This window comes from Ciona robusta, chromosome 4 (genome assembly GCF_009617815.1).
Source record: "Ciona robusta chromosome 4, ASM961781v2".
NCBI classification, from domain to species: Eukaryota; Metazoa; Chordata; class Ascidiacea; order Phlebobranchia; family Cionidae; genus Ciona; species Ciona robusta.
The window spans coordinates 7,044,126-7,071,671 of NC_143238.1; the positions used below are offsets into that span (position 1 = coordinate 7,044,126).

Below are 27,546 nucleotides of genomic sequence, written 5' to 3' on the forward strand. Positions count from 1 at the left end.
TATGACTGCTTTGTTGTGTTCCTGGAATTCATTGGACTCTTATTCTTGAAACTGGGTAGTTGTATTAACTTGTATAGACTATACACTGTCAGCATCCATGTTTTTTACTATCTTTTAATAGAACAGCCCTGAATATTGAAAATCCCAACCTTACATGTATTAGAGATTGTGTCACCATTATTTAATTGCATTTATTTAATTTGCTGTGATATATATGCTTGATTTATACTGTTATCGCATTTTTTCTGCACACACTAAGCAAAGAAAACTTGAAGGCAAAACTACAATTGTTATAACACGCTCTCATTTTTTTCGCTTAAAGATAAAATAAACGAAAGAGTGTACTCATGCGGTTATAAGTACAACCTGTATTTTAGCAAAATTACTTAATATATGTTCTAAATTAACCAAAATAATTTAAAGTTTTATTTTTAAAATAAAACTGTTTAAGAATTTTGCTATATCACATTGTGCTTTGAGTCTGCTTTGACCAGCAGCAGCAAAGCAAATTCAGAAAGCTGCGGCCAATGTGTTTTGCTTTGTCTCGCTTAGGATTTCTACATTCCAGCACATCTGGTGGCTCATTTCTGTAAAGTTTAACAGAAAAAGTTAATTAGAGCCCTAAAATTCTTTATGTTTAAAACGCAATTGCTCAAACTAATTTGTAACTAATAGGTTATATAAACTGGGGTAGGTTATCCAAAACACAGAAAACAAAAAGAAATATAAAAACGAACAGAGTTTTCTATTCCTAAATAAAGGTATAACAAGTAAACATTTTAAACAAAGTATTAATATACAATATATAAATCTTACATTGAGCAGTTTCCCTGCAATCCCTGCAATTTAGCCTAAAAACAAATAATTGTTGGTTTTCATTATTCATTAAAAATAGAAAATTAAAATAATTGAAACCTGAAGTTCTTCATTTTCACTTTGCAAGACAGCAATCTTAAGATCTTTTCTTGCAGTTACTTTATCTTTCTAAACATAAAATTAGGACAAATTACTGATTTTAACGATTTTTTTACAAATTGTTTAAACTTGACCTGTTCATTTGACAGTAACAGAGTTTGGACTATATTTTCCAGCTTTTCTATCTTTTTTTCCAATGATTGAAACCTTTGTTCATTAGTCAGAGGCTTTGCCTGTAAAGTGACACAGTTGTAATTTATATGAAATAAACAATTCAGATTTTTAAAATGTTGCTTTATGTGGGTGGGAACTGGAGTGACTCTTCCATGGTTGCCACTCCCATGCTCACAGTCGAGTTGCTGAAGCTATTGCAGTGTGTGGATAAGCAGACATGACTTTTGGTTGGTTTGGTCATTTATATCCTCGTTGGTGGGAACTTGAGTGACTTATCCATGGTTGCCACTCCCATGCCCACAGTCGAGTTGCTGAAGCTATTGCAGTGTGTGGATAAGCAGACATGACTTTTGGTTGGTTTGGTCATTTATATCTTCGTGGGTGGGAACTCGAGTGTCTTATCCATGGTTGCCACTCCCATGCCTATAGTCGAGCTGCTGAAGCTATTGCAGTGTGTGGATAAGCAGACATGACTTTTGGTTGGTTTGGTCATTTATATCTTTGTGGGTGGGAACTTGAGTGACTTATCCATGGTTGCCACTCCCATGCCCACAGTCCAGTTGCTGAAGCTATTGCAGTGTGTGGATAAGCAGACATGACTTTTGGTTGGTTTGGTCATTTATATCTTTGTGGGTGGGAACTTGGGTGACTTATCCATGGTTGCCACTCCCATGCCCACAGTCAAGTTGCTGAAGCTATTGTAGTGTGTGGATAAACAGACATGAATTTTGGTTGGTTTGGTCATTTATATCCTTGTGGGTGGGAACTTAAGTGACTTATCCATGGTTGCCACTTCCATGCCAACAGTCGAGTGGCTGAAGCTATAACAGTGTGTGGATAAGTGGACATGACTTTTGGTTGGTTTCGTCATTTATATTATAGCTATTAAACATTTGCTAGGAAATAACTTGGTTTAAACATTACCTAAATGTAAAGCTCACCTCTGCCTCATCAGAAGATCCACCTGAGCTATCAGATGAGTTGTACAGATCACTCTGAGGAATCTTTGCCACTGTTTCCATTGTACACTAATCACTGTTTTAACATTTAATTATTATAACTCTCAATATTTTTATTTTGTGAAAGCAGATTTTAAGTAAATAAAAAGAGGTGGTCAATCTAGCTAATGTTTTTAATTAGTGGTGATAATATAAAATAATTTTTTATTCCTATGTTCTCAATCAAACTCAGTTGAACATTTGCTTTTTTCAAAATGACGATGTATGAACCTAAGTTACCTTATTTAAATTGCATTACAAACATTTGTTTTTCTTGTGCAATATGTCAACATGACCTTTAACTGCATACAGTAACATTCATTACATGGAAATACCTGATTGATCATTAATGAATTCGGAGTAGCAAGTCAAGAGTTGGCAAGTCTGGCTCTAGCACAAAGGTTACGGAGTTCCATTGCGGGTTGTCTAAATTGTCAGCCATATAGAAAAACACTTACCAACAAAGTTACATACGTGGTAACTCGTAAGCTGGCACGAGGTGTATGAAACAGCAGCTAGACGTGTCCAGACTTGAATGTAAATGAATGAAGCTTATATTTGCAAGCTTACCTTAGAGTTGAACTACCAGACTAACTATATACTATACACTGTCAGCAACCATGTTTTTTTACTGTCTTTTAATAGAACAGCCCTGAATATTGAAAATCCCAACCTCACATGTATTAAAGCTTGTGTCACCATTATTTAATTGCATTTATTTTATTTTCATAATTTTTTAACAGATGTTTATGAATTATCTTAATTTTTATATATACATGATACATGATATAAAATACTCATGATACAAAATACTCATGATACAAAATACTCATGATACATGATACAAAATACTGTTTTGTTTGAAATAAGCACTTGAGTTCATGAATTAATTTTATTCATAACAAATGATGAAATTTGTACAGTGATTAAAATATTATATAACACAGAACATTCAAAAAGCCGCACATCGCCTACAATTAAAAGTTTTATAAGATGTTCATGTGAAATTGAAAGTCATTCATCTCAATAATAACGACATGTATAGAACGTTTAAACATCGGTGCGCAAACAAACGCAAGAAAAGTTGTTTTACTAAACAAATATAATATGCCTGTCATCAGCTGTCTATATTTGTCCATTTGAAGTTCAGTTAATTTTGAGTTTTCGTCTGATGTACCACTTGGAGGAGACAGAGAGCAAGATAACAATGAAAGCGAGAATCACAAAAGTTGGGATTGCTCCTTTAACAAATCCATCCAAACGAATATCTATGATGTAACAATGGTGTTAATATTAGTCATAAACTGGGATGATGGCTATGATATTGCTGGTGAAATGTTTCAAATGTAAATTTTGGGCACAATATTAAAATCAAACCCAGTGGTCACTAATCGGTTTTCCAAATTGTCGGCCATACAGAAAAACAATCACCCAGAAATAAGTTACATACATGGTAACTTGTAAGCGGCAGAAGGTGTATGAAACAAAACACACATATAAAGTATCAAATCTGTTTAGTTAGCCTATAATTGACCCACACAAGAATATAGTTTCATTCATAAAATGCAAAAAAATATTGTGTGAATGTTGAAGTATTTATAATTTAAATAATTGTGTTTCTTTTAAAACAGTTGTAAATGTTACACATGCTAAACCTCATATATAATATTTACACAGATACGACACTTACTTCTACATGAGGTTCCTGATGCAAAATGTGCAGGGCAGAGCTGACATAGATTGGGAGCAACACATACACCACCATTGCAGTCTCCACATATAGCTGGGAATAATAAAGTGAAAATGTAAGTATGAGTGACTTTAATATTATATAAGAAGCTAATTCACATGTTTAGTTTATATAACTAGCTCAGTATTTTTGTAGCTAGTGCAATATTACTGTTTACAGTGTATTTCTATTTGTACACAAGCTTTTTAACCCAGAAGCTATTACGTACAACCAAGTTAAAATTAGATGTGTAGGTGAAACTTGTACACAATGCAGAAGAAACGGTTGATTAGTTTCACTATTCGTTCACACTTACATAGGAGATCGAGTGTAACAAAACACTTAGTGCTACTACCATTGGCGCTGAATGCGGGCCTGCAAGGCCTGCACGCAGGCCCTCACAAATACCAGGGTACTCCCGCAGGCCCTGAAATTCTAATGCGTGCGTCGTGTTTTTTGCCTTTCTTACACGAACTTATAGTAGACCATATTCGTGCAGTTAATACTAAGATAACTCGATAGGATCATTGATATTTCCATTAAAGTATTAAAATAATGAAAATCCAACATATTTTCCATCACAAAAATCCATCATTCAATCAGTGTTAGCAATAAGAACAAGCATAAACTCACGTGTGGCGCATGTAGGTCCACTGTATCCCTTCAAACACGGGTTCGCTTCACTTGAACAAATACCATTAGTTTGGTTGCATACACCTTGTACTGGGCACCCTCTACCACAAGCCATTGTGCAGTTTATGCCCCAAGTTCCCAACTGTGGGTCGCAACCTTTCTGTTAATGCAAACCATATTAATACTCTAGTTAACATGGCCAGTGCTGTAGTTGAAGCACATGTTCAGCTTGTTTTCCTCAGGATCATAGGCCCAGCCAGCCTGTTTTTAAATTCATCCTTTTCGTAAAACATATTTAAAACTTTAAAACATTTAAAAGAGTATAGTTATTTCTTCTTATACTTGAGTCTTTGGATCAAGGTGTAAAAAATGGGGGGATGTCATTTGTTATATAATAAGTTGTTTTTATAAAGTTATGTTGTTCCCTTGAAATGTAGAAAAAAATAACTTACATTCATTCATTCAACATAATTTCAATATTTCTTACATTTTCACAATTAACCCCGTAATATCCATTGAGGCAACCCATAGTTTCCCTCCCATCTAATGTCAAGCATCGGCCAGTTGTCCCATTACATTTATTAGGAACCACACATCCAGCGCTGCAGTTTTGGTTGCAACCAGAACCCCATGTTCCAGCACTACATGACATCTGTGTATAACAATGAACTTGATAAAAAAATTTGCATTGAAATCTTTAATATGGAATGGCCCCACAGCAAGGCATGCCATGGGACCTGAGATTTAAGCCACAGTTGGCCCATGACACCCATTAGTGACCACTGGGTTTGACATTAGTTATAAGTTAAGTTGTATTTGGCTGACACTTCAGTATTTTTGACAAGTAGTGTCAACAAAACAATAACTTTAAATTGAGAAAACTATCTCAGTGTGATTTTACAGAATGATTTTTATTAGCCATATTGTCAAGTACAGGCAACTATATCAGTACATGAGGCTTCTAAATAGGAAACCAAGGCGTAACCACGAGACGCTTGACTATGCCATTAAACCCGGGTCCAAATTTACATATTGGCAGTAGAGCGTTACACAGAACTGGCGCAATCGGCCACAGCGGGCATTTGTCCCACTGCAAATACTCGTTTAATATTACGTCCACGCACCGAACGTATTTAGCGATTCGAACGCGGTATTGGGTTTAATGGTATAAACGCGCAATATAGGTGTGCTTTGTTCGCGCGTTATACAACGAATGTTTTGCTGTTAAACCTCACCTTTTCGCTATGTCAACTAATGACGACCGTTGTTATTGTAATCGAGCAGATAAACAAACACATAATACTACATGGGGGGTGGGGTATTATTAACATATAATAACGTTTTTTTTTAAGAATTAACAACCCCATGACGAAAATATAACGACTGTCGTTTTACTGCTAACCCCCTTCTTCGTGGTTAACTAATTTGATTTTCGCTGTGGTGCTTGTGAAGCTAAATAAACAAACATAATTTAATACACAAACCCTCACCTGTGGCCTTGGTGTCATTTGGTCGCAATTTATCTCTTGGTAACCCGCCATACATTGAGTGGTAACACTGCCATTGTTGAGTAAACAACTTCCAGAAGTAAAATCGCATTTCCCAACAACTGGGCAACCCAACCCACACGTCATAGAACACATTGTTCCCCACATTCCAGATTGTCGACAACCAACCTAACGTTTAGTATTATTATTTACCATACGATTGAGATGTAACATATTTATCCTTTCATGGCGGGAAATGACAGTCGTTATAACACGGGTGTTCTATTTCAGTCACCTCGTGCCAGCTTACACTTACGATTTACCATGGACGGTTGTCGTGAGGATACGGTTTTATGATTCTTTGAATGTTCTTTGTTTACTACCAAATTCGACGAGGAAATAATGAAAGAGTGTCCCATCTTCCCCCACGCTCATATGTGACTTGAAGTACTACACACCGTATTTCAGAGAAACCTTTTTGTTAAATACCTTGACGCTTCCGCATGTCTTTACTACGGCTCTCCACTGCCCATTAGCGCCACATGTAGACGAGTTCTGGCAGGAATACAAAAACGTCGGCGTGTTCATCGTGTTCACATCTGGTTTGCTCGCGCCCTCTGCCGAGCAGTTGTATATCGAACACGATGGCGTAAGATCACTCGGCAAGCCAACACATGCGCCTGTGACGTTATAAGTAAATAAATCTTATTTCACATACGACAATCGTTATTTTGTTTCCTACACCTTGTGCCCACCACCACGTATGTAACTTTGGATGAATAAATGTAATTTTTTTATGCTCGCGCGATAGGGAAGCGACAGTCGTTATAGCATGAGTGTTCCGTTCCATACACCTCATGTCCGCTCACGACTTTGTGGGTGATTGTTTTTTTTATGTGGCTGATAGCTTGAACAATCCATTAGTGATTACTGGGTTGGAGCAATTGTTGTTAAGCGTTATGCCCAAGAACACACACGCCTATAATGTTGTAGCGACGAGCATCGAACCGCTGACCTGTAGGTTAGAGAATCTGATAATTTAAACATATACATACCAAGCACAGTGAGTGTAGCGTTGGTGGCAATCCCATCACCCTCCACCTGAATGACGTAGTTCATCGCTGACGTCACGTTTAGAATTATAAACGTCATAGATACCGTTGTGACGTTGGTGCCAGAGATGTTTGCCGTTGCGGCTGAAATAAAGGAATGGTTTGTAAATCAATGATGTAGCTTGTAGAATGAAAATGGGTTGAAATAGGTTTCAAAATCTCGTATTGTTCACCAAACACATATGGTGTATTCATACACTTCATGCTCGCTGTCGAGTTACTGTAACAGTAATTAAATGGTTTTGTTTATTTTATTTCTCACCATAATTAGGAGATGAAGACGAAACGCTTCCATTTGAACTCACGTTGAGCACTCTACTACCATCTAGCGACCAGTAAAAAGTAGTGTTGCTTGAAAATCCGATCGCCGTTGTCTAAAAAAGGTTTGAAATTAAATAGAGAAATCTGATTGGTTAAACTAATTATCGCGCCAAATTTCAAATATCGATCGGTGTCAATCATCTTTAAAATAATAGACAGTGAAAAATATTTTTCTCTGACAAACCGTAATTTAATTAAACCGATTTATTCAAATATTGATTTCCCGCCATATTTAATGGTTTAAGTAACAATAGAAATGTTAAATTACCTGATATTGAACTGGGGAGCCAAGCACCTTTGTCTGAGTTGCTAAGTCAGTAAAATTCGCGCAATTACCTGGGTTAGATAAGAATATAATCAGTAATGCAAAAACTTTTAGTTGGAATGTGTACGTTTAAGGAATTGCAATTGAATTTATAAAATAACAATCCATCGACGATTTTGATTATGTAGCTCTTATATATTTTGTTCTATAAAGTAAAATATTGATCGTCATCTGAATTTGCAACTTTATAGGTTATTGTGTATTGTGTATTAAAAATGCCGCTAAGTACGAAAACCAGGCGAACATGTGCGCGTTGTGACGTCATAGAAAGTATGTTCGCTAACCATGCGGGTTTCTTTGTTATGAAACAATTAGTTTTGTTTTGAAATGATAGGGAAGTCTGGAATAACAAATCATACAGTTTACTTTTGGTTGGAATTAATTGGCCACGTAAGCCGTCGTCGTGTAGGACTTTGCCAATACAAAAAAAAAACGACTTCATCGTTAAAATTAAAAAGCAATCAATAAAAGCCACTTACCTAAATTAATAATTGCAGAAAACAAGGCAAAAACCATAAGCATTTTCTCCATTGTATTTCTATAATATGAATTGCTACCGCCTATAAAACAAAACGATTAATGATTTTGATATAGTATCGCATACCCATAACGTTAAGGTAACAACGGCCGTCCTAAAACTATTAATATTATATTGGTAATAAATAAAAAAACGTTGACAATGTTTTGCGCATTTTTTATTTCCATTTTTTCTTAGTTTTAAATAATTTAATGTTCGTTATTCTGTCTTTAAGTTAAATTTATAAACAAATACACATTTACAGTATAAACGACAACTGTTATAATACGTTTGTTGGCGACTGCCCTAAAAAATCTGTTCTAACTCAAGTCCGCTTTATACGTTGGCTTAATAAAGTACTAACTGCACTTCTACCGCAACCAAAGCTGTTGTTTCAACACTAATTTCAATGGACTGGAAATCGAAATGCTCCCAAAAGCACCCGGCTTTATAAAATCGATACTAATCAAGTAGGTACCGACCTTACCGACCGAATACAAGTTTCTAATCAAGATTATTATGTGCTGCATGCTTGCTTGTGATTAACACGCTTGTAAATAACACGCCCCATTAACTAACCCGGTAATGCTTTGGTTTTAACAGAATTAATCTAAACCAAACATATGTGTTTAAAGGCGTTGCAAATTTAGGTTTGTAAGGTAAACTTATTTTGTTTGATACCTCTTCCTTAAGTAAGTGCATGCGAATGGTAAAATTTAAACATATTAACACTTATATATAGGCTGTTTTATACTCCCATTTAGTATTAAACGAAGAATATTTATAGATTTAAATAACCGTTTCCTCACAACTCTAAAATATCGTTGTTAATTGCTCAAAAACACACCTAGGAAGAATGTCGTATTTTATGCTAACGGTATCCATCTTATCGCGACTCTCACAGACCGTTGTATATTATGTGCTAAATGTGTCCCGTTTTCCCCAACCTACTATATATTGTAAACTTCTTCAAACAAATAAAAAGGTACTGTACCGCTTTGCTTATATTGCCTTTCACTATCAACCGTATACCACAGCCACCACCTATCAATGAAAAGCAGTGTCATCCTAACATGACAATATATACCCATCTAATTATAAACACATTCCACAATTCATGCTAACAACTTACACCACAAAGGTTTTACGACATAACTCAACGGCTGTAATATTACAACCATTGTAGCAACTGTATACTCCAACCTTACAGCATAGCTGTAAGCTAAACAACCCGTCGTTATCTTTGTGCAGCTCGTTAGCAAATACAGGAAATGACGTCGTGGCATGTATAGTACAGCACACGGGTGTATGTTATCGTAGTCTTTGAAAACCAAAGGGAAGTTACGTAATTTATGGAAGGTTTCAATGAAATATATTTATTAACTGATAGGTTCGTGATGTTACGTGAGACATGCTGTGTTAGAGTTTTAGTAGTAGACCAGTGTAATGCTAAGCGCTGTTACTATAAGTGATTACTAACAACAGCCACTTGTTCGTACAGTAGCTGTACTTTGTCTTAGGGTAATGGACCAACTCTAGGCTAAATCTACGATACCGCTTTTGTGCTTCCCTCAAATACCCCGCTCATATAAAATTGCGTAACAAACTTTCGGGCCAAATAGTTTGTCTCGTAGCCACCCTACTAGATGTCTCATGAACTCTTGGTAGATTGGACCAAATTCCGCTTATCCTGCCATACCTTGCTGTAGGAACTCACTCATATAGAATAGAAAACGTTTGCTTTGTAAGTGCCTTTCCATCCTTTGATTCTGGATGTAGTAAGCAGTATCGTGCTCAAAGCAAGGGAATGGCGGAGAGTCATATTTCATTTACTTCCTGGAAGTAATTTGCTTATTGTGTGGGATGCGTCTATTCATTTAAACAAACTACTTATCCACATCCTAACGTATAAGAGTTGGGTTAGATCCGACCTGAGACTGGTGTACTGTTAAGAAAGTTGTAAAATATTCGGTTAAAGGAGGCTGTACACAGTATCCGGAATTCGTCCGTTTTGTCTGTTTTTTCCGGATTTCCCTGCCGCATGCGAAATTGGACACGGGTTTGCATACGACTTTGCAAGCGAATTAGCACGCCGGATACTGTGTACAGCCACCTTTGGAACTTGTACGACGTTATTAAAACTTTCTAGTTTAATGAACATTGTCACAGATTAATTCTTCATTTAAATGCGCTCAATGCAAAACAATTGCAAGTAAAAGACATGCCGGTACCTTTAAATCATTTTCTTCCAAAAAAATCAAATTGTGTTGTGCTTTAGCTCTCAGAGTTTTACCGCACGTGAATGCATTTTTAAGTATGACTTAAAAAAACACATACATTTAAATATAATATGATTTATTCCGCTTATAGATCTTTCTAGTTTTACCCGTTGTTATATTAGGCATGTATACAACACAGTGCATTCACTATGCATTGAATTTCTTCATTGCTATTATTCTAAGAAGAAGTACCAGGGTAATCCCCATTAGGTAGACCAGCGTGTTCGAATCCTCGTTCGGCAATTCTACAAAGACAGTTTGTTTAGTTGAACCACAACACACAATAAGCACCAAGCTCATCCTATGCTTACCAACACATGTTCTCATATCCTCTCCAAGTTTCAACCCTTCACCACACGAGCATACGGGCTTACCACCCATCATCGTACATACATCGGAACAATAATCATTCTGGAATGCAAGAGTTCATACTGTTTAACTTTCTACTTTAACCTTATGCTCACTGTCAAGATATAACATGGGTGTCTTCTTATACATCAGACACACATGGTGTATTCATACACCTCATGCTCACTGTAAAGTTATAACATGGGTGTGTTCTTATACATCAGACACTTGTGGTGTATACTTACACCATTATGCTCACTGTCAAAATATAGCATGAGCAACCCACCTGTTCACATGGTCTCGTATCATCATCTATACTTGTAGCAATTAGGACGGGACCAGCAGAAATGACCTTGTACGAATTCGTAGAAGCATCGCGACGTCGACGACTGGGTGCACAGTTCTAGAACAAGAATAAAGGATTTATCATATATCAGTGATATTATTGCTTTGTATTTACAAGGGTATTGCAGGTTGCGTTCAAGTTTTGATCACATATTGTCACTTCACAGTGGACGTATATTTGTTGAGACGAGAGTGTGACGTTGGTCCATATGAACGATTTGAATTCGAAAGTTGTGTAACTAGAGTTGTGGTTGCGTGTCACCGTTGTATAACTATCAGCAGGACAGCTGTAATGTAAAAAGATATAATGTTGTGCAAACTTGTCAGGTCATTACACATTGAATAACCGGTATGAACCTTTGAGATATTAGATTATAGTTCCTCGTAGAGTTTGGATGCATCGTATTTGTCGCCCAACATCTTTTCGTCTGTAAATTGAATCGAATATGTTATGTGTTACGTATTAGCGATACCACGAATCGACACGCGACTAACAATCGCATTGTTCGTTTCTTTCGCAGCATGAAACAATGAATCACTTTGTTTCCTGCGTTTAAACAACAGTTCACTTCGTGCGGTAGATTATTTTTTGTTATAACATAACAAACCTGCACAATTAGGTTGCGAACATTAGACGGGATATTAGCTAAGCCGATTCTTGCATAGACGGGGTTTGGTACGCTAACAGTTGACCCGGCAGCGAGTTTCACCGAAAAATTTGGAGAATTGTAGAACCCAAAGTCGATGTCGAACCGTCCGCTAACTGATGTTTGGAAAACTTGAATTTTTCTGCGGAAAATGTTGAAATAATTTGATATTTGACCGAATGATTTGTTAACTTTGTCCGGCACCGTGGAAAAGTGGTTAGCGCGCCTGCCTGTAACCAATAGGTAATGGGTTCAAGGCTCGTCGCTGCTACCATTGTGAGCATATGTATCCTTGGGCAAGACACTTAACGGCAATTGCTTCAACCCAGTGGTCACTAATGGGTTTAATTATCAGCCATACATGAATAAAAAATAAAAAAACAATCACCCACAAAGTAGCATACGTGGTAAATCGTAAGTGAGCACGATGTGTATGAAACATAACACCCGTGTTATAACGACTGTCGTTTTCCGGCCACGCGAGGATAAAGTAAGTTTTTATTCATTCATTCAACTCACTGTATTTCTGGGATTATTTGAGCGAAATTGATCATTTCTTGTGTTTTGAAATCACATGTAATGTTCATTGCGATGTCTTTGAATCTTTGAACTACCGAGGGCCGATTAAAGCCAGCCTTGTTACGTATAACGTACGTAACAGACATGTGTGTCCCGTTTGACTGAAAACGAAGTGGATTAAAAATTGACCAACCTTTATGTGATAAATAGGAACTTTAAGATTATACCTTGTAAACTGCGGGACAGTCAGTCAGATTAAAATGGAAGGTTGGTTGACTGCCAAGTGCTTTACACTTGGATGGGACTGTGCTGATGTCTTCAACGTATGTTGGTGAAATAATGAGCTGGTCGGTTGAACTGGCGTTTAACATCCGCAACATGTCGCTGCTGAGGCTGTTTGAACAAAAATATTAGGTCTCCTTATACACGCACTGCAAAAGCTTTAGCAACTCGACTGTAGGCATGGGAGTGGCTACCATGGATAAGTCCCTCAAGTTTCCACCCACAAGGATATAAATAACCAAACCAAACAAAAGTCATGTCTGCTTATACACACACTGCAATAACTAGCAATTAGACTGTGGGCATGGAAGTGGCTACCATGGGTAAGCCACTCAAGTTCCCACCCAACAGAATAAGAAAAACAAGATGGTAAATAAGAAAGACAACTTACTTAAAACTTGGCGAGATTGAGCAAACAATCGGTGGAAGAACAGGGGTAGTGACAGTTGGAGCTTGGGTGGCAGCAACAATTGGAGTCACAAGTTGCCCACAACCTGAAAATTAAAGTTGTAAATACCTGGATGTAAGGAAGCCAAGGCGTCTTACGCGTGACAATGAAACGAACTCCGTTATTTGCAGTCATGTCGTTGTTGCTCATGAAATCAATAGAGAGGTCATTGCTTTGTATTGTATGCACACCAGTTAGCGGATTCAGAATCCCCTTTTGTGTTAGTCTGTCAGCCACCTATATTAAAAACAAGACGTTTGTTTTTGTGAATTTGGATAAACCGTAATCACGCCGTATTATAGGTAATGTTAGAAGTTAATATTATTCATATTGTGGCGGCTGCATAATGATTTATCGCGAGCGGTAAACTAAAAAAGCGAAGAAACTAGAGACGTGGTATTTATACCAAAGATAACGATACGAAAAAGGCACTCGTCTACGCTTCGGTGCACACACGCTAATTGTGCGGTTTTAAATCTGTCTAAAAATTATAAATATATATTACGATTTGATTTCAATAAAGAGATTAAAGAAAATGCTAGAATTGAGAATTAGGATAAGTGCGGAAAAAATCGCCCTATCAGCAACAACAACAACAAAGCCAAGAACAACTGTTCGACGAAAAAGGATCTATATGACCACTACCGTGCTCAACAAGCAATATATATATATGTTGCGTTAAATAAAGGCGATCTGAATAGAACATCGATTTGGGTTCTTGAAAGAATTAAGTATTAGAAAAACACGATTCGGACTTATAAACCTTTAACTTAAGAGACGAACAGACTTATACACTTAAAAAGAGACTTTCTGTTAGAAACAGTATGGGTTTCTTGGCTAAGCCATATCGACAAGTTAATTTTAAACCGGAATTACCGTGACATAGTCTCCACCTGGCAAACTTTGGACACCAGTGTTCACAAATGTAAAGTTACAGTTATCGCTTGTGTTTGCCGCAATAATTCGCCAACGGCAGAACAAGGAATCGGCATAATTTGTGGTGCTGTTGTAATTTCCAACGGTAACCGAAGCTCCGGGATTGAGGCTTGTGGTTTGCGATGGACAAATACTCGGGTTGTAACCTGCATGAATACGATTGATAATAATTACGTTGTCTTTAATAACGAGCATTCAATATTTTTTCGGCGCCTTGGCAAAGTGGTTGTATAGCGCGCTAAACTCTAGTTTACCGGTTCGAGGCTCGCTGCTACCATTTTGGGTCACTTGTGGGTTGTTTTAACTATCAGCCATAAATTACAAGAAAAAAACAAGATATATCCCCTTAAAAAATAGTTAACTTCATTCAATCCATGCAGTCTCTAGGATGCATTTTTTTAAACGAGAAAATAGAAACGGCTTGTCAAGTTTTATTTTCTGGTGCGATTACGTTCGTGATAAATTACGAACGAATCGATTAATTAGTTTCACTTACCCACAAATTGCATGCTAACGGAATCCATGGCCCCAGGTTGGCACCTTACACGTATAGAAGGACCACCAGTATACATAAGGTAATCTCCTTGTTTATATGTAATAAATTGTATACCCACAGCGATCTATATAAAGAAAGAACAAGACAGCATAACTCTTAATGAATGGGCACGTTTTAGTAAAAAATAATTAATAAAGAAGACGTGAAAATAAAAGCAACCACTGGAAAGAGAGAAAAATATGTTTTGTTTTAACAAGTACTAACGTTAAAAACCGCCCACAAAGTTACATGCGTGCGGTAACTCGTAAGCGGGCACGAGGTGTATGTAACAGAACATCCGTGTTATATAACAACTGTACAACAATTTACTACCAAACGGGACGATAAAATAGACTAAAAACATTGACCATTTCACTCTTGTGTGCAGTATAGTGGGGTTAGATGGGATATGTTTTCATTTCCTTTGCTTGTCCCATTTAGTAGCAAATAAAAAATATTTACTGAACTATATAAACGTAGTCCCGCGACTCTTAAAAGGCATTGTTAATTGTTAAAAACACGATTTGGAATTATGGAACTGTTATCCCACAAAGCAGTAGGCCTTCTATATCTTACAGTGCAATTAGCGGAGGGTCCAATCTCTGTAAACAAAACCACTAGGCTCAATCCCTGCGGAGCAGTGTTATCTCGCGTGAAATCGCTACAGTTGTCTGATGGTGCGTAATTCACTTTTCTAAAATTGATAAACCTTGATGTTTCGGTCCCGCAAAAAAAACTTCCCATGGCCCCTCCTGTATGCAAAAGAGACTGAACAGTATAATTTCTATAATCGCATGGTGATAAATGAGATGTCTAAATTTTTCGCCGTATAAATAAAAAACAATCACTACAAAGTTACATACGTGGTAACTCGTAAGCGGGCACGAGGTGTATGAAACAAAACACCCGTGTTATAACGACTGCAGTTACCCCGCCATGCGAGGATAAATAAGTTACATACGTGGTATAGCTTGTAAATGGGCACGGGGTGTACATGAAAGTAATGAAACAAAACACCCCTGTTATAACAACTGTTGTTGGAGATAAACTGAGTTTCAATCATTAATTCAAACAATAAGAACAAGTAAAAAACACATTTTATTTTTTAAACATTTATTTACAAATCGCCACTTACCCCAGCAACATTGCAAACATACGAACAGCAGAACCAATTTAAATGAACCTTCCATGGCTGCTTGCACAGGTTAATGATATTTAGCTTGCGGTGTATGAAAGGTTTAAACAAGGGGTTCGTCATGTTGTCTTCATTTCCTGTTCTGTATAACTGTGGGATAGTACTGTGGGATAAGAAGAGAACAATGAATCAATTCGTTTCCTGCGTTTAAAGAAGAATTGAATGCGCGCGGTAGGCTACACTATACGGTATTATATTATAAAGATATTCGCTATATCTTGTCTTTTCGTGTTTTTTCTTAAATCTTCGCTACCATAATCGAAGAGACATATAAAAGTTATTATAGTAATATGGGGTAAGATGAGACACCTTTAACAAATAATATCCAAATATCCTGATCGTGTTTTAAACAATCAACAACGGTATATGGAAGTCGTGAGGGTACCGATTTATAATTATTTAAATGTTGTTTGTTTACTAACAAATGGGACGAGAAAATAGAATGAAAAGGTGTCCCATCTTCTCCCGACCTACCAATCTAACGTTCCTGGTGCTGTTGGTTTATCATATTTCGCAATCGTGTCACAACTTTATGTTAGGAACATGGGGACATACAGTTATATTAATCTGTTCATATTGTTTATTGACTACCAAATGGGACGATTAAAGAGAACGAAACATAAACCTGATCCTATTTGTTAGGAGAAAGGCACGCTACCACTATGCCACGGCGCGATGCATTACTATTAATACTATATATTACATATAATAAATTCATTTATAGTTTTTAATAACAAGTAACACATCAGTTAAAGTACGAAAACAATTTTAATGTCAAAAAGTGATTGTTGGCCATATGGGACTTTATAATATGCGGGACCAAACCAACGCACGTCTTCATAACTTATTATTAACAGAATTAGGTTAAAACCCTAAAACAAAACAAATTTCGTTCAACGTGTTTGTAAAACTTGTTTTTAGAGTTATGTGTAAACAGTTTGTACCATTTTGGAAGCTTTTATTTAAACTATAAATACAACTTATCAACCCCAGTTAGTCTTTTTGGGCACTAGTGAAGAATTCTCTCCAACGTTACAAATTAGGCCATAGTTTAATAATACGGCTTCTTCTATATTAAACTATGATTAGGCTATGGGTTAAGGGTCCCTGTTGCGATGTTTTAGTAGTTTGGGTTAGTTGAACAGCCGTTATTTTTCAGGGCAATTAATTGTTAACGGATTCATGGCAAGCTAAACAGTTGTTAGGCTTTAGCAGATCATGAAGAACAAGGATTCATCATTAAAACCTGATGTTCAACTAACTTAAATATAATTTTACTATTTGTTCTTGCAGTTAGTAGCTTATCCTTACAGTTTAGCTTAAATATTGATCTCGATTTTTTACTTTTGGAGTAAAGTTGCAAGAATGGCGCAACGACAAGTTTTGTCTCATACAATACAGAATCAATTAAACTCGTACAACAAAAGATTGAAAGACGACATTCGTTCAATGCTGGATAACTTCTGTGAAATCATAAAGTCGGGGAAAGTTGATGAAAACCAACAACTGGATCGAGCGACGCAAAATTATTACGACGTTTACCAAATGAGGGTTCGGTCGGCTAACATTGTCCGTGCAGGGGAGTCGCTTCTACGTTTGATTGCTGAGCTTAAAACATTTCTTATTCTGAATGACTTCCCAAGCATCAACCGACATATTGAGGCACAAAATAACCAACTTAACTTAGTGTCGGGGAAATGGAACGAACAGTTAGTTCGACTACGAGACGAAGCGTCCGTCGTATTACATGATTTGGAGTCGGAACTTTACAGCTCAATCCGCCCAAAACAATAAACTATAGTTGGTAAAATTACCTTTGCATTAATCAGCTTTTGATAGAGCTATTCTTTTCTAATGGGTGAAGTCCTTGAGGACCTAGGAATTTGGCCAGATTTGGCCCATTACCCCAAAAGACAATACAATAAGCCATTAGCAGAGGTCTGCTTGTGCTTTGCCCTTAGGTGCCAAGCTTTTGGAAAATCAGGGTGCTCTTTAGGCCCCATGTTATTGTTTCAATTGATGTAATATCACCAAGTAACCTGGTAATATATGTATAAAACTCTGGCCTAAATCCCAGATACCGCTTGTGTGCCTCACTGTAATACCTCATCCATATAAAACTGCATAAAAAACTTTTGAGACCAAGTAGTTTGTCTCGTAGTATAACCTCAGTACCTCACCCTATTAGAATGTCTCATCAACTTTGGTGTAATGGACCAACTCTGGCCCTAATGCCACTTCCCCTGCCATACCTTGCTGTATGAACTCAACCATATAGAATAGAAAACGTTTACTTTGTAAGTGCCTTTCTATCTTCCGATTATGGTTACATTAACAGTACTGCTGTGCTCAAAGCAAGGCAATCTCGGAGAGTCATAACGAGTTTACTTCCTGGAAGTGGTTCGCCTATTAGTATTGTGTGGGGTGCGTTTATCCACTTAAACAATAAACAAAAAAAACACATACATTTGAATACGAATATGATTTATTCCGCTTATAGATCTTTCTAATGTCACCCGTTGTTATATTAGGCATGTATACAACACAGTGCATTCACTATGCGTTGAATTTCTTCATTGCTATTATTCCAAGTAAAAGTACCAGGGAAATCCCCATTAGGTAGACCAGCGTGTTCGAATCCTCGTTCGGCAATTCTACAAAGACAGTTTGTTTAGTTGAACCACAACACACAATAAGCACCAATCTCGTCCTATGCCTACCAACACATGTTTTCATATCGTCTCCAAGTTTCAACCCTTCACCACACGAGCATACGGGCTTACCACCCATCATCGTACATACATCGGAACAATATTCATTCTGGAATGCAAGAGTTTGTATTGTTAAAGTTTCTACTTTTGTATCTTGCTGTCCAATTATAACATAGGTGTCTTCTGATACATCAGACACACATGGTATATTCATACACCTCTTGCTCACTGTCGAGTTATAACATGGATGTCTTCTCATACACCAGACACACACAGTGTCGTATTCATACACCTTATGATTACTGTCAAAATATAACATGAGCAACCCACCTGTTCACATGGTCTCGTATCACCATCTATACTTGTAGCAATGAGGACGGGACCAGCAGAAATGACCTTGTACGGATTCGTGTAAGCATCGCGACGTCGGCGACCGGATGCACAGTTCTATAGAACAAGAAGAATCGATTGATCAATAATCATATATATATCAGTGATATTATTGCTTTGTATTTACAAGGGTATTGCAGGTTGCGTTCAAGTTTTGATCACATATTGTCACTTCACAGTGGACGTATATTTGTTGAGACGAGAGTGTGACGTTGGTCCAGATGAACGATTTGAATTCGAAAGTTGTGTAACTAGAGTTGTGGTTGCGTGTCACCGTTGTATAACTATCAGCAGGACAGCTGTAATGTAAAAAGATATAATGTTGTGCAAACTTGTCAGGTCATTACACATTGAATAACCGGTATGAACCTTTGAGATATTAGATTATAGTTCTTTGTAGAGTTTGGATGCATCGTATTTGTCGCCCAACATCTTTTCGTCTGTAAATTGAATCGAATATGTTATGTGTTACGTATTAGCGATACCACGAATCGACACGCGACTAACAATCGCATTGTTCGTTTGTTTCGCATGAAACAATGAATCACTTTGTTTCCTGCGTTTAAACAGCAATTCAATTCGTGCGAAGATAATTTTTTGTTACAACATAACAAACCTGCACAATTAAGTTGCGAACATTAGACGGGATATTAGCTAAGCCGATTCTTGCATAGACGGGGTTTGGTACGCTAACAGTTGACCCAGCAGCGAGTTTCACCGAGAAACTGTTGGAATTGTAGAACCCAAAGTCGATGTCGAACCGTCCGCTAACTGATGTTTGGAAAACTTGAATTTTTCTGCGGAAAATGTTGAAATAATTTGATATTTGACCGAATGATTTGTTAACTTTGTCCGGCACCGTGAAAAAGTGGTAAGCGCGCCTGCCTGTAACCAATAGGTAATGGATTCAAGGCTCGTCGCTGCTACCATTGTGAGCATATGTTTCCTTGGGCAAGACACTTAACGGCAATTGCTTCAACCCAGTGGTCGCTAATGGGTTAAATTATCAGCCATACATGAATAAAAAATAAAAAAAAAACAATCACCCACAAAGTAGCATACGTGGTAAATCGTAAGTGAGCACGATGTGTATGAAACAGAACACCCGTGTTATAACGACTGTCGTTTTACGGCCACGCGAGGATAAAGTAAGTTTTTATTCATTCATTCAACTCACTGTATTTCTGGGATTATTTGAGCGAAATTGATCATTTCTTGTGTTTTGAAATCACATGTAATGTTCATTGCGATGTCTTTGAATCTTTGAATTACCGAGGGCCGGTTAAAGCCAGCCTTATTACGTATAACGTACGTAACAGACATGTGTGTCCCGTTTGACTGAAAACGAAGTGGATTAAAAATTGACCAACCTTTATGTGATAAATAGGAACTTTAAGATTATACCTTGTAAACTGCGGGACAGTCAGTCAGATTAAAATGGAAGGTTGGTTGACTGCCAAGTGCTTTACATTTGGATGGGACTGTGCTGATGTCTTCAACGTATGTTGGTGAAATAATGAGCTGGTCGGTTGAACTGGCGTTTAACATCCGCAACATGTCGCTGCTGAGGCTGTTTGAACAACGAGGTTATGTCTGCTTATCCACGCACTACAAAAGCTTTAGCAACTCGACTGTAGGCATGGGAGTGGCAACCATGGATAAGTCCCTCAAGTTTCCACCCACGAGCATATAAATAGCCAAACCAAACAAAAGTCATGTCTGCTTATACACACACTGCAATAACTAGCAATTAGACTGTGGACATGGGAGTGGCAACCATGGATAAGTCCCTCAAGTTCCCACCCACAAGGATATAAATAACCAAACCAAACAAAAGTCATGTCTGCTTATACACACACTGCAATAACTAGCAATTCGACTGTGGACATGGGAGTGGCAACCATGGGTAAGTCACTCAAGTTCCAACCCACCAGAATAAGAAAAACAAGATGGTAAATGATAAAGACAACTTACCTAAAACTTGGTGAGATTGAGCAAACAATCGGTGGAAGAACAGGGGTAGTGGCAGGAGCGGGGGTTGGGGCTTGGGTGGCAGGAGCGGGGGTTGGGGCTTGGGTGGCAGCAACAGTAGTATTTGGTATCACTGGCTGCCCACAACCTGAAAATTAAAGATGTGAATATCTGAACGTAAAGCGGTCGCCATATCTTTTTGTTGCATGAAGGCGAGACTCACAAATGGACATGAGTTGTATGCCGAAATTGGCCCAATACTCATTATACCACACAAACCTCTCTAAATGTTAAAGCCTGCCGATTCTACGAAGGCGAACGGCAAGAGCTTTGTCCTGATTAATAGGAAAACCACCTTTTGCAATTTAGTCAAGTGTATATTCATCTGTTAACTTTAAAAGTTTCTTACGTGCAAAAATAAAGTTGACTCCCATCGTTTCCGTATTGTTGTTACTTATGAATGTGACTGTGGCCGAAGAAGAATTAATACTGTGCACTCCAGTTAACGGATTGATGAGTCTTATTCGTGATTGATCTGATATCTATTTTAAAAACAAAAGGCAGGTTTCGGTGGGGTGAAGGGAGATAGAACACCTTTTCATTTAGTTTTATCGTCCCATTTGGAAGTAAATAAAGAATAATCAAAGAAGTATAAAACCGTATATTCACAACTCCCATCGACCGCTGGTAATTGTTCAAAACACGATCCGGACATTTGGATATTATGTGCTAAAGGTATCTCGTCTTCGCCCACCCCCACCAGTATATATGTACAGACAACTGAGCAGAAAAACAGTTCTCTTTAAATGCATTTTGTAATTACCGTGACAAAATCCCCGGGTGGCAAACTTTGAACTCCAGTGTTTACGAATGTAAAGTTACAATTGTCGCCTGAGTTGCCAGTTCTGATTTGTCACTCACAGAATTGTCGTGGTAAGTAGTTTGTGCTGCCGTTGTAGTTGCCGACCGAAAATGAGCTACCAGCATTGATTTCTGTTATGCTACCACCTGGACAAACGTTGGAGAACGTCGTGCCTGCGCAGGTGTTATTATTGTTTTTAAAACGTTTGTTTGTAAATGAACACAGTCCAGTGTCCTTGGTAATAATGGTAAAACCACGGAGACAATAAAAGGTTGAAATACAAGCAAATCACAACCACGCCATAATACTTCCTAACCAATCGGCTCACTTCCTTTAATTAAAGCGACACAGTCGAAAGTTACATCGAAACGACACAAAATTACATTCCAAAAACAAATAGAATGTTTACTTGTTATATACAATGAGATTCCATCGTTCACTCCTGTTTTACAGTTCAAGGTGACGTCACTTGAAAATTTTTGTAACCAAGCATGTCCTGAATAGGTTGCTTTTTTTGATAAAGCCTGTTCGAAAACACTGGTAAAATCAGAAAACATTACATTTTTCGCACGTTGTGTTTTTACACTTTAAGCAAAATTGTGTAGAGAATCTTTACCGTACAGTTTGCTGTGGGCCCTGCGTCTGTAGCCAAGATTACCAAAATTCTGTTATTTGCTGTAGTAAAACGTCGTGTAAACTCTCGGCAATTATCTGAAGGTTTATAGATCACTTCAACGGAAGTTACATCGGTAAAGTGTTCAGTCTCACAGGTAAAAGCTTCAACAGCCCCTAAAGCAACAAAAAAAAGTATATTCGTATCACAGACGGATCATTTTCGTATTTCTTATACTCTCTGCTTTACCCAGGAAGTGCTGCTATGAATACTTCACCTTACAACATAAAGTCCAATATTAAAAGCAGTGAATGAAAAGATTTATTGCAAAGGTATATTTTCAAGATTTTTTAAGACTACTATAGTCTATTTTCGCATAATAGTTGGAAATTATACGATAACAAACTAGAGCTTTTACCTTGCAAATATACGAACATCAGAAGTAATGTTAGAACACCTTCCATGGCTGCGTCTACAGGTTAATGATAACTATGATGCAGCGATGCTTCGGAATTATTAAACAAAGAATTGAACCATTGCCTTGATTTCCGTTTTAATGATCTCGTGTATTCATTGTCTCTAATACGGCCCTCCTGACATTTAACGTCTGTCTATATGCGTCATTGTTCTTTATTTATGGTTCCAACAATTTACAGACATTTTACAGACTTTTCTGTGTGTAAGGCAGAACGTCTCTATCTGTGGAGCCCACCACACAACATTCATTCATTCGCAGTGGCTTAAAACAGTTTTTCTGCATGTTCCCTCATTTCGGATCTTACTTCTTCTTGCAGGCCTTACACCAAAAACACAACTAACATATCTGAATACGAATATGATTTATTACGATTTATGAATCTTTCTAATTTCACCCGTTGTTATATAAGGCATGTGTACAAGAATACCACACAGTGCATTCACTATGCATTGAATTTCTTCATTGCTATTATTCCAAGTAAAAGTACCAGGGAAATCCCCATTAGGTAGACCAGCGTGTTCGAATCCTCGTTCGGCAATTCTACAAAAAAGTTGTTTAGTTGAACCACAACACACAATAAGTACAAAGCTCATCCTATGCTTACCAACACATGTTCTCATATCCTCTCCAAGTTCCAACCCTTCACCACACGAGCATACGGGCTTACCACCCATCATCGTACATACATCGGAACAATAATCATTCTGGAATGCAATAGTTCATATTGTTTAACTTTCTATTTTAACCTCATGCTCACTGTCAAAATATAACATGAGCAACCCACCTGTTCACATGGTCTCGTATCATCATCTATACTTGTAGCAATGAGGACGGGACCAGCAGAAATGATCTTGTACGGATTTGTGGAAGCATCGCGACGTCGACGACTGGGTGCACAGTTCTAGAACAAGAAAAAATAATTTATCATATATCAGTGATATTATTGCTTTGTATTTACAAGGGTATTGCAGGTTGCGTTTAAGTTTTGATCACATATTGTCACTTCACAATGGACGTATATTTGTTGAGACGAGAGTGTGACGTTGGTCCAGATGAACGATTTGAATTCGAAAGTTGTGTAACTAGAGTTGTGGTTGCGTGTCACCGTTGTATAACTATCAGCAGGACAGCTGTAATGTAAAAAGTTATAATGTTGTGCAAACATGTCAGGTCATTACACATTAAATAACCGGTATGAACCTTTGAGATATTAGATTATAGTTCTTTGTAGAGTTTGGATGTATCGTATTTGTCGCCCAACATCTTTTCGTCTGTAAATTGAATCGAATATGTTATGTGTTACGTATTACCGATACCACGAATCGACACGCGACTAACAATCGCATTGTTCGTTTGTTTCGCATGAAACAATGAATCACTTTGTTTCCTGCGTTTAAACAGCAATTCAATTCGTGCGAAGATAATTTTTTGTTACAACATAACAAACCTGCACAATTAAGTTGCGAACATTAGACGGGATATTAGCTAAGCCGATTCTTGCATAGACGGGGTTTGGTACGCTAACAGTTGACCCGGCAGCGAGTTTCACCGAGAAATTTGGAGAATTGTAGAACCCAAAGTCGATGTCGAACCGTCCGCTAACTGATGTTTGGAAAACTTGAATTTTTCTGCGGAAAATGTTGAAATAATTTGATATTTGACCGAATGATTTGTTAACTTTGTCCGGCACCGTGAAAAAGTGGTTAGCGTGCCTGCCTGTAACCAATAGGTAATGGATTCAAGGCTCGTCGCTGCTACCATTGTGAGCATATGTTTCCTTGGGCAAGACACTTAACGGCAATTGCTTCAACCCAGTGGTCGCTAATGCGTTAAATTATCAGCCATACATGAATAAAAAATAAAAAAAACAATCACCCACAAAGTAACATACGTGGTAAATCGTAAGTGGGCACGATGTGTATGAAACATAACACCCGTATTATAACGACTGTCGTTTTCCGGCCACGCGAGGATAAAGTAAGTTTTTATTCATTCATTCAACTCACTGTATTTCTGGGATTATTTGAGCGAAATTGATCATTTCTTGTGTTTTGAAATCACATGTAATGTTCATTGCGATGTCTTTGAATCTTTGAACTACCGAGGGCCGGTTAAAGCCAGCCTTATTACGTATAACGTACGTAACAGACATGTGTGTCCCGTTTGACTGAAAACGAAGTGGATTAAAAATTGACCAACCTTTATATGATAAATAGGAACTTTAAGATTATACCTTGTAAACTGCGGGACAGTCAGTCAGATTAAAATGGAAGGTTGGTTGACTGCCAAGTGCTTTACACTTGGGTGAGACTGTGCTGATGTCTTCAACGTATGTTGGTGAAATAATGAGCTGGTCGGTTGAACTGGCGTTTAACATCCGCAACATGTCGCTGCTGAGGCTGTTTGAACAAAAATATTAGGTCTCCTTATCCACGCACTGCAAAAGCTTTAGCAACTCGACTGTAGACATGGGAGTGGCTACCATGGATAAGTCCCTCAAGTTTCCACCCACAAGGATATAATTAACCAAACCAAACAAAAGTCATGTCTGCTTATACACACACTGCAATAACTAGCAATTCGACTGTGGGCATGGAAGTGGCTACCATGGGTAAGCCACTCAAGTTCCCACCCAACAGAATAAGAAAAACAAGATGGTAAATAACAAAGACAACTTACTTGAAACTTGGCGAGATTGAGCAAACAATCGGTGGAAGAACAGGGGTAGTGACAGTTGGAGCTTGGGTGGCAGCAACAATTGGAGTCACAAGTTGCCCACAACCTGAAAATTAAAGTTGTAAATACCTGGATGTAAGGAAGCCAAGGCGTCTTACGCGTGACAATGAAACGAAATCCGTTATTTGCAGTCCCGTCGTTGTTGCTCATGAAAGAAATGTAAATCTCATTGCTTTGCATTGTATGCACACCGGTTAGCGGATTTAGAAAGCCCTTTTTTGTTGCTCTATCGGCGACCTATTTTAAAAAACAAGTAATATTGCCTCCATAAAGGCGGCCGGAATAAAACTACGGTTTGGGTTCTTCCAAGATAAATTACTAGAAAAATACGATTTGGACTTATAATGTGTTTAGAGACGGAAACTGTTTGAAAGAGTAGCATATTATGGGTTTCTTGGCTAAGCCATATACGGGTAAGATATTTTCGACCCGGGTTTACCGTAACATAGTCTCCAGCTGGCAAACTTTGGGCTCCAGTGTTTACGAATGTAAAGTTGCAATTATCGCTTTGGTTTGACGCAACAATATGCCAACTGCACGCCAAGGAATCGGCATAGTTTTGGGTGGTGTTGTAATTTCCAATGGTAACTGAAGCTCCGGCATCGATGCTAATTGTGCTTTGCAATGGACAATTATTCGGGTTATGCGCTGCACAAATACAATTGATAATAATTACGTTGTATTTAAACGAGGTTCAATTTTTTCAGTGTCTTGCCATAGTGGTTAGCGCGCTGGCCTCTATAGTTTTTCACCTGTTCAAGGCGTGCTGCTGCCATTTTAGGGTCCCTTGGGGGTTGTTGCAATTGTCAGTCATAAATTACAAAAAAAACAAACAAGATATATCCTTTGAAAAAGTAATAAATTACGAACAAATTAATGAATTGGTTTCACTTGCCCACAAATTGCATACGAACGTTATCCGAGCCCACAGGTTGGCATCTTACACGCAAAAAAGGACCAATATCAAGCATGAGGTAATCTCCTTGTTTAAAGACTTGGAATATATTTCCCACACTAACCTATATGAAGAAAGAACAAGATAACATATGACTCTTAATGAATGGGCACGTTTTAATCTAAAATAATTAATAAAGAAGATGTGTGAATAAACGTGACCATTAGAAAGAGAGAAAAAGAAGTACCAACGTTGAAAACTGCCCTCAATGTTGCGTGAAATAGGCAATAGTGGGGTTAGATGGAACATGTTTTAATTCCTTATGCTCGTCCCACTTGGTAGTAAATAAATAAAGAATATTTGCAAAACTATAACGTAGTCCCGCGACTTTTAGAGGAAGAAAATCAGGATTTGGAAATATGGAACTGTTATCCCACAGTAGGCCTATTATCTTACAGTGCAATTGGTGGATGGTCCAATCTCTACAAACAACACCGTTAGATTCATTCCCGTCGGAGCAGTGTATTCTCGCGTGAAATCGCCACAGTTGTCTATCGGTAAGTAGTTAACTTGTCTAAAACTGACATTGATTGATGTTTCAATACCACAAGCAAAACTCCCCATGGCCACTCCTGTGTAGAAAAGAGACTTAACGGTAATTTCTATAATTCTGTGGTGATAAATGATAGGTCTAAATTTTTTGTCGTGCAGATAAAAACAATCAACCACAAAGTTACGTACTTGGTAACTCGTAAGCTGGCACGGGGTGTATGAAACCAACACTCGTGTTATAACGACTGATAAGGGTGATAAATTAGTTTCATTTATTATAACTCAAACAATAAGAGCAAGTAAATTCAGGAACACATTTTATCTTTTAAAACTTAATTTACAAAAAAAACACAACTTACCCCAGCAATATTGCAAACATACGAACAGCAGAACCAATTTAAATGAACCTTCCATGGCTGCTTGCACAGGTTAATGATATTTAGCTTACTGTGTCTTAAAGATTTAAACAAGGGGTTCGTCATGTTGTCTTCCTGTATAACTAGATTGTAAATCAATCCTACGTGACAGTAAGGGGTTACGAAGGAAACAATGAATCAGTTAATTTCCTGCATGTAAAAAAGAATTGAATATGC

General features: G+C 37.7%; 5 protein-coding genes and 1 long non-coding RNA gene across 7 annotated transcripts; 1 reads left to right on the forward strand and 5 right to left on the reverse strand.

Moving 5' to 3' along the window:
* Positions 1 to 27: 27 nt before the first annotated feature.
* Positions 28 to 1,473, reverse strand: LOC149737220 (uncharacterized). The gene is made up of 3 exons (XR_016384993.1): positions 916 to 1,473; positions 817 to 851; positions 28 to 587 (listed from the first exon to the last, which is right to left on the reverse strand). It is a non-coding gene; the product is annotated as an uncharacterized LOC149737220 (long non-coding RNA).
* A 1,492-nt stretch (positions 1,474 to 2,965) lies between these two features.
* On the reverse strand, positions 2,966 to 8,310 carry LOC149737221 (uncharacterized). The gene is made up of 10 exons (XM_089877593.1): positions 8,174 to 8,310; positions 7,638 to 7,705; positions 7,311 to 7,422; positions 6,992 to 7,132; positions 6,426 to 6,616; positions 5,940 to 6,125; positions 4,937 to 5,101; positions 4,450 to 4,609; positions 3,778 to 3,870; positions 2,966 to 3,355 (listed from the first exon to the last, which is right to left on the reverse strand). Exons 1-10 carry the CDS (start codon positions 8,223 to 8,225, stop codon positions 3,234 to 3,236), a joined length of 1,290 nt encoding a protein of 429 aa, XP_089733719.1. The 5' UTR covers positions 8,226 to 8,310; the 3' UTR covers positions 2,966 to 3,233.
* Positions 3,765 to 18,225, forward strand: LOC149737222 (mediator of RNA polymerase II transcription subunit 22-like). 2 transcript variants are annotated; one of them, XM_089877621.1, is made up of 2 exons: positions 3,765 to 3,892; positions 17,103 to 18,225. In XM_089877621.1, exon 2 carries the CDS (start codon positions 17,111 to 17,113, stop codon positions 17,537 to 17,539), a length of 429 nt encoding a protein of 142 aa, XP_089733747.1. In that variant the 5' UTR covers positions 3,765 to 3,892; positions 17,103 to 17,110; the 3' UTR covers positions 17,540 to 18,225. The 2 variants fall into 2 exon arrangements, with proteins under 2 accessions (XP_089733747.1, XP_089733748.1); XM_089877622.1 differs by having other exon boundaries at positions 3,783 to 3,892; positions 17,147 to 18,225.
* On the reverse strand, positions 10,550 to 15,824 carry LOC149737223 (uncharacterized). The gene is made up of 14 exons (XM_089877586.1): positions 15,686 to 15,824; positions 15,127 to 15,302; positions 14,512 to 14,635; positions 13,956 to 14,161; positions 13,178 to 13,316; positions 13,023 to 13,125; positions 12,577 to 12,742; positions 12,350 to 12,510; positions 11,792 to 11,972; positions 11,541 to 11,611; positions 11,299 to 11,470; positions 11,125 to 11,241; positions 10,802 to 10,901; positions 10,550 to 10,735 (listed from the first exon to the last, which is right to left on the reverse strand). Exons 1-14 carry the CDS (start codon positions 15,738 to 15,740, stop codon positions 10,638 to 10,640), a joined length of 1,869 nt encoding a protein of 622 aa, XP_089733712.1. The 5' UTR covers positions 15,741 to 15,824; the 3' UTR covers positions 10,550 to 10,637.
* Positions 18,208 to 22,970, reverse strand: LOC149737224 (alpha-tectorin-like). Its single transcript, XM_089877596.1, has 14 exons — positions 22,711 to 22,970; positions 22,296 to 22,468; positions 22,089 to 22,203; positions 21,641 to 21,852; positions 21,227 to 21,359; positions 20,821 to 20,965; positions 20,251 to 20,416; positions 20,024 to 20,184; positions 19,463 to 19,643; positions 19,216 to 19,286; positions 18,974 to 19,145; positions 18,787 to 18,903; positions 18,466 to 18,565; positions 18,208 to 18,399 (listed from the first exon to the last, which is right to left on the reverse strand). The coding sequence occupies exons 5-14, from the start codon at positions 21,249 to 21,251 to the stop codon at positions 18,302 to 18,304; spliced, it is 1,236 nt and encodes a 411-aa protein (XP_089733722.1). The 5' UTR covers positions 21,252 to 21,359; positions 21,641 to 21,852; positions 22,089 to 22,203; positions 22,296 to 22,468; positions 22,711 to 22,970; the 3' UTR covers positions 18,208 to 18,301.
* A 142-nt stretch (positions 22,971 to 23,112) lies between these two features.
* Positions 23,113 to 27,469, reverse strand: LOC149737225 (uncharacterized). Its single transcript, XM_089877584.1, has 14 exons — positions 27,313 to 27,469; positions 26,858 to 27,033; positions 26,402 to 26,525; positions 25,946 to 26,154; positions 25,605 to 25,743; positions 25,450 to 25,552; positions 25,004 to 25,169; positions 24,777 to 24,937; positions 24,218 to 24,398; positions 23,971 to 24,041; positions 23,729 to 23,900; positions 23,555 to 23,671; positions 23,375 to 23,474; positions 23,113 to 23,310 (listed from the first exon to the last, which is right to left on the reverse strand). The coding sequence occupies exons 1-14, from the start codon at positions 27,365 to 27,367 to the stop codon at positions 23,213 to 23,215; spliced, it is 1,872 nt and encodes a 623-aa protein (XP_089733710.1). The 5' UTR covers positions 27,368 to 27,469; the 3' UTR covers positions 23,113 to 23,212.
* Between the last annotated feature and the right edge of the window lie 77 nt (positions 27,470 to 27,546).

Excerpts from the sequence above, each read along its gene's own strand:
- LOC149737222 (XM_089877621.1), top strand. The coding sequence starts at position 17,111 with ATGGCGCAACGACAAGTTTTGTCTCATACAATACAGAATCAATTAAAC.
- LOC149737225 (XM_089877584.1), bottom strand. The coding sequence starts at position 27,367 with ATGGAAGGTTCATTTAAATTGGTTCTGCTGTTCGTATGTTTGCAATAT. Across the intron at positions 25,744-25,945 it reads CAGCTGGAGACTATGTTACG|GTCGCCGATAGAGCAACAAA; the intron begins GTAAACCCGGGT and ends TTTTTAAAATAG. Across the intron at positions 24,938-25,003 it reads ACTGTCCCGCAGTTTACAAG|TCAAACGGGACACACATGTC; the intron begins GTATAATCTTAA and ends CTTCGTTTTCAG.
- LOC149737223 (XM_089877586.1), bottom strand. The coding sequence starts at position 15,740 with ATGGAAGGTTCATTTAAATTGGTTCTGCTGTTCGTATGTTTGCAATGT. Across the intron at positions 12,511-12,576 it reads ACTGTCCCGCAGTTTACAAG|TCAAACGGGACACACATGTC; the intron begins GTATAATCTTAA and ends CTTCGTTTTCAG. Across the intron at positions 11,973-12,349 it reads CAAATAATCCCAGAAATACA|AAAAATTCAAGTTTTCCAAA; the intron begins GTGAGTTGAATG and ends CATTTTCCGCAG.
- LOC149737224 (XM_089877596.1), bottom strand. The coding sequence starts at position 21,251 with ATGGGAGTCAACTTTATTTTTGCAC. Across the intron at positions 19,146-19,215 it reads TATAATCTAATATCTCAAAG|CTGTCCTGCTGATAGTTATA; the intron begins GTTCATACCGGT and ends TTTACATTACAG. Across the intron at positions 18,566-18,786 it reads ATACGAGACCATGTGAACAG|AATGAATATTGTTCCGATGT; the intron begins GTGGGTTGCTCA and ends CTTGCATTCCAG.
- LOC149737221 (XM_089877593.1), bottom strand. The coding sequence starts at position 8,225 with ATGGAGAAAATGCTTATGGTTTTTGCCTTGTTTTCTGCAATTATTAAT. Across the intron at positions 7,706-8,173 it reads TTCTGCAATTATTAATTTAG|GTAATTGCGCGAATTTTACT; the intron begins GTAAGTGGCTTT and ends TATCTAACCCAG. Across the intron at positions 6,617-6,991 it reads CGCTACACTCACTGTGCTTG|GCGCATGTGTTGGCTTGCCG; the intron begins GTATGTATATGT and ends ATAACGTCACAG.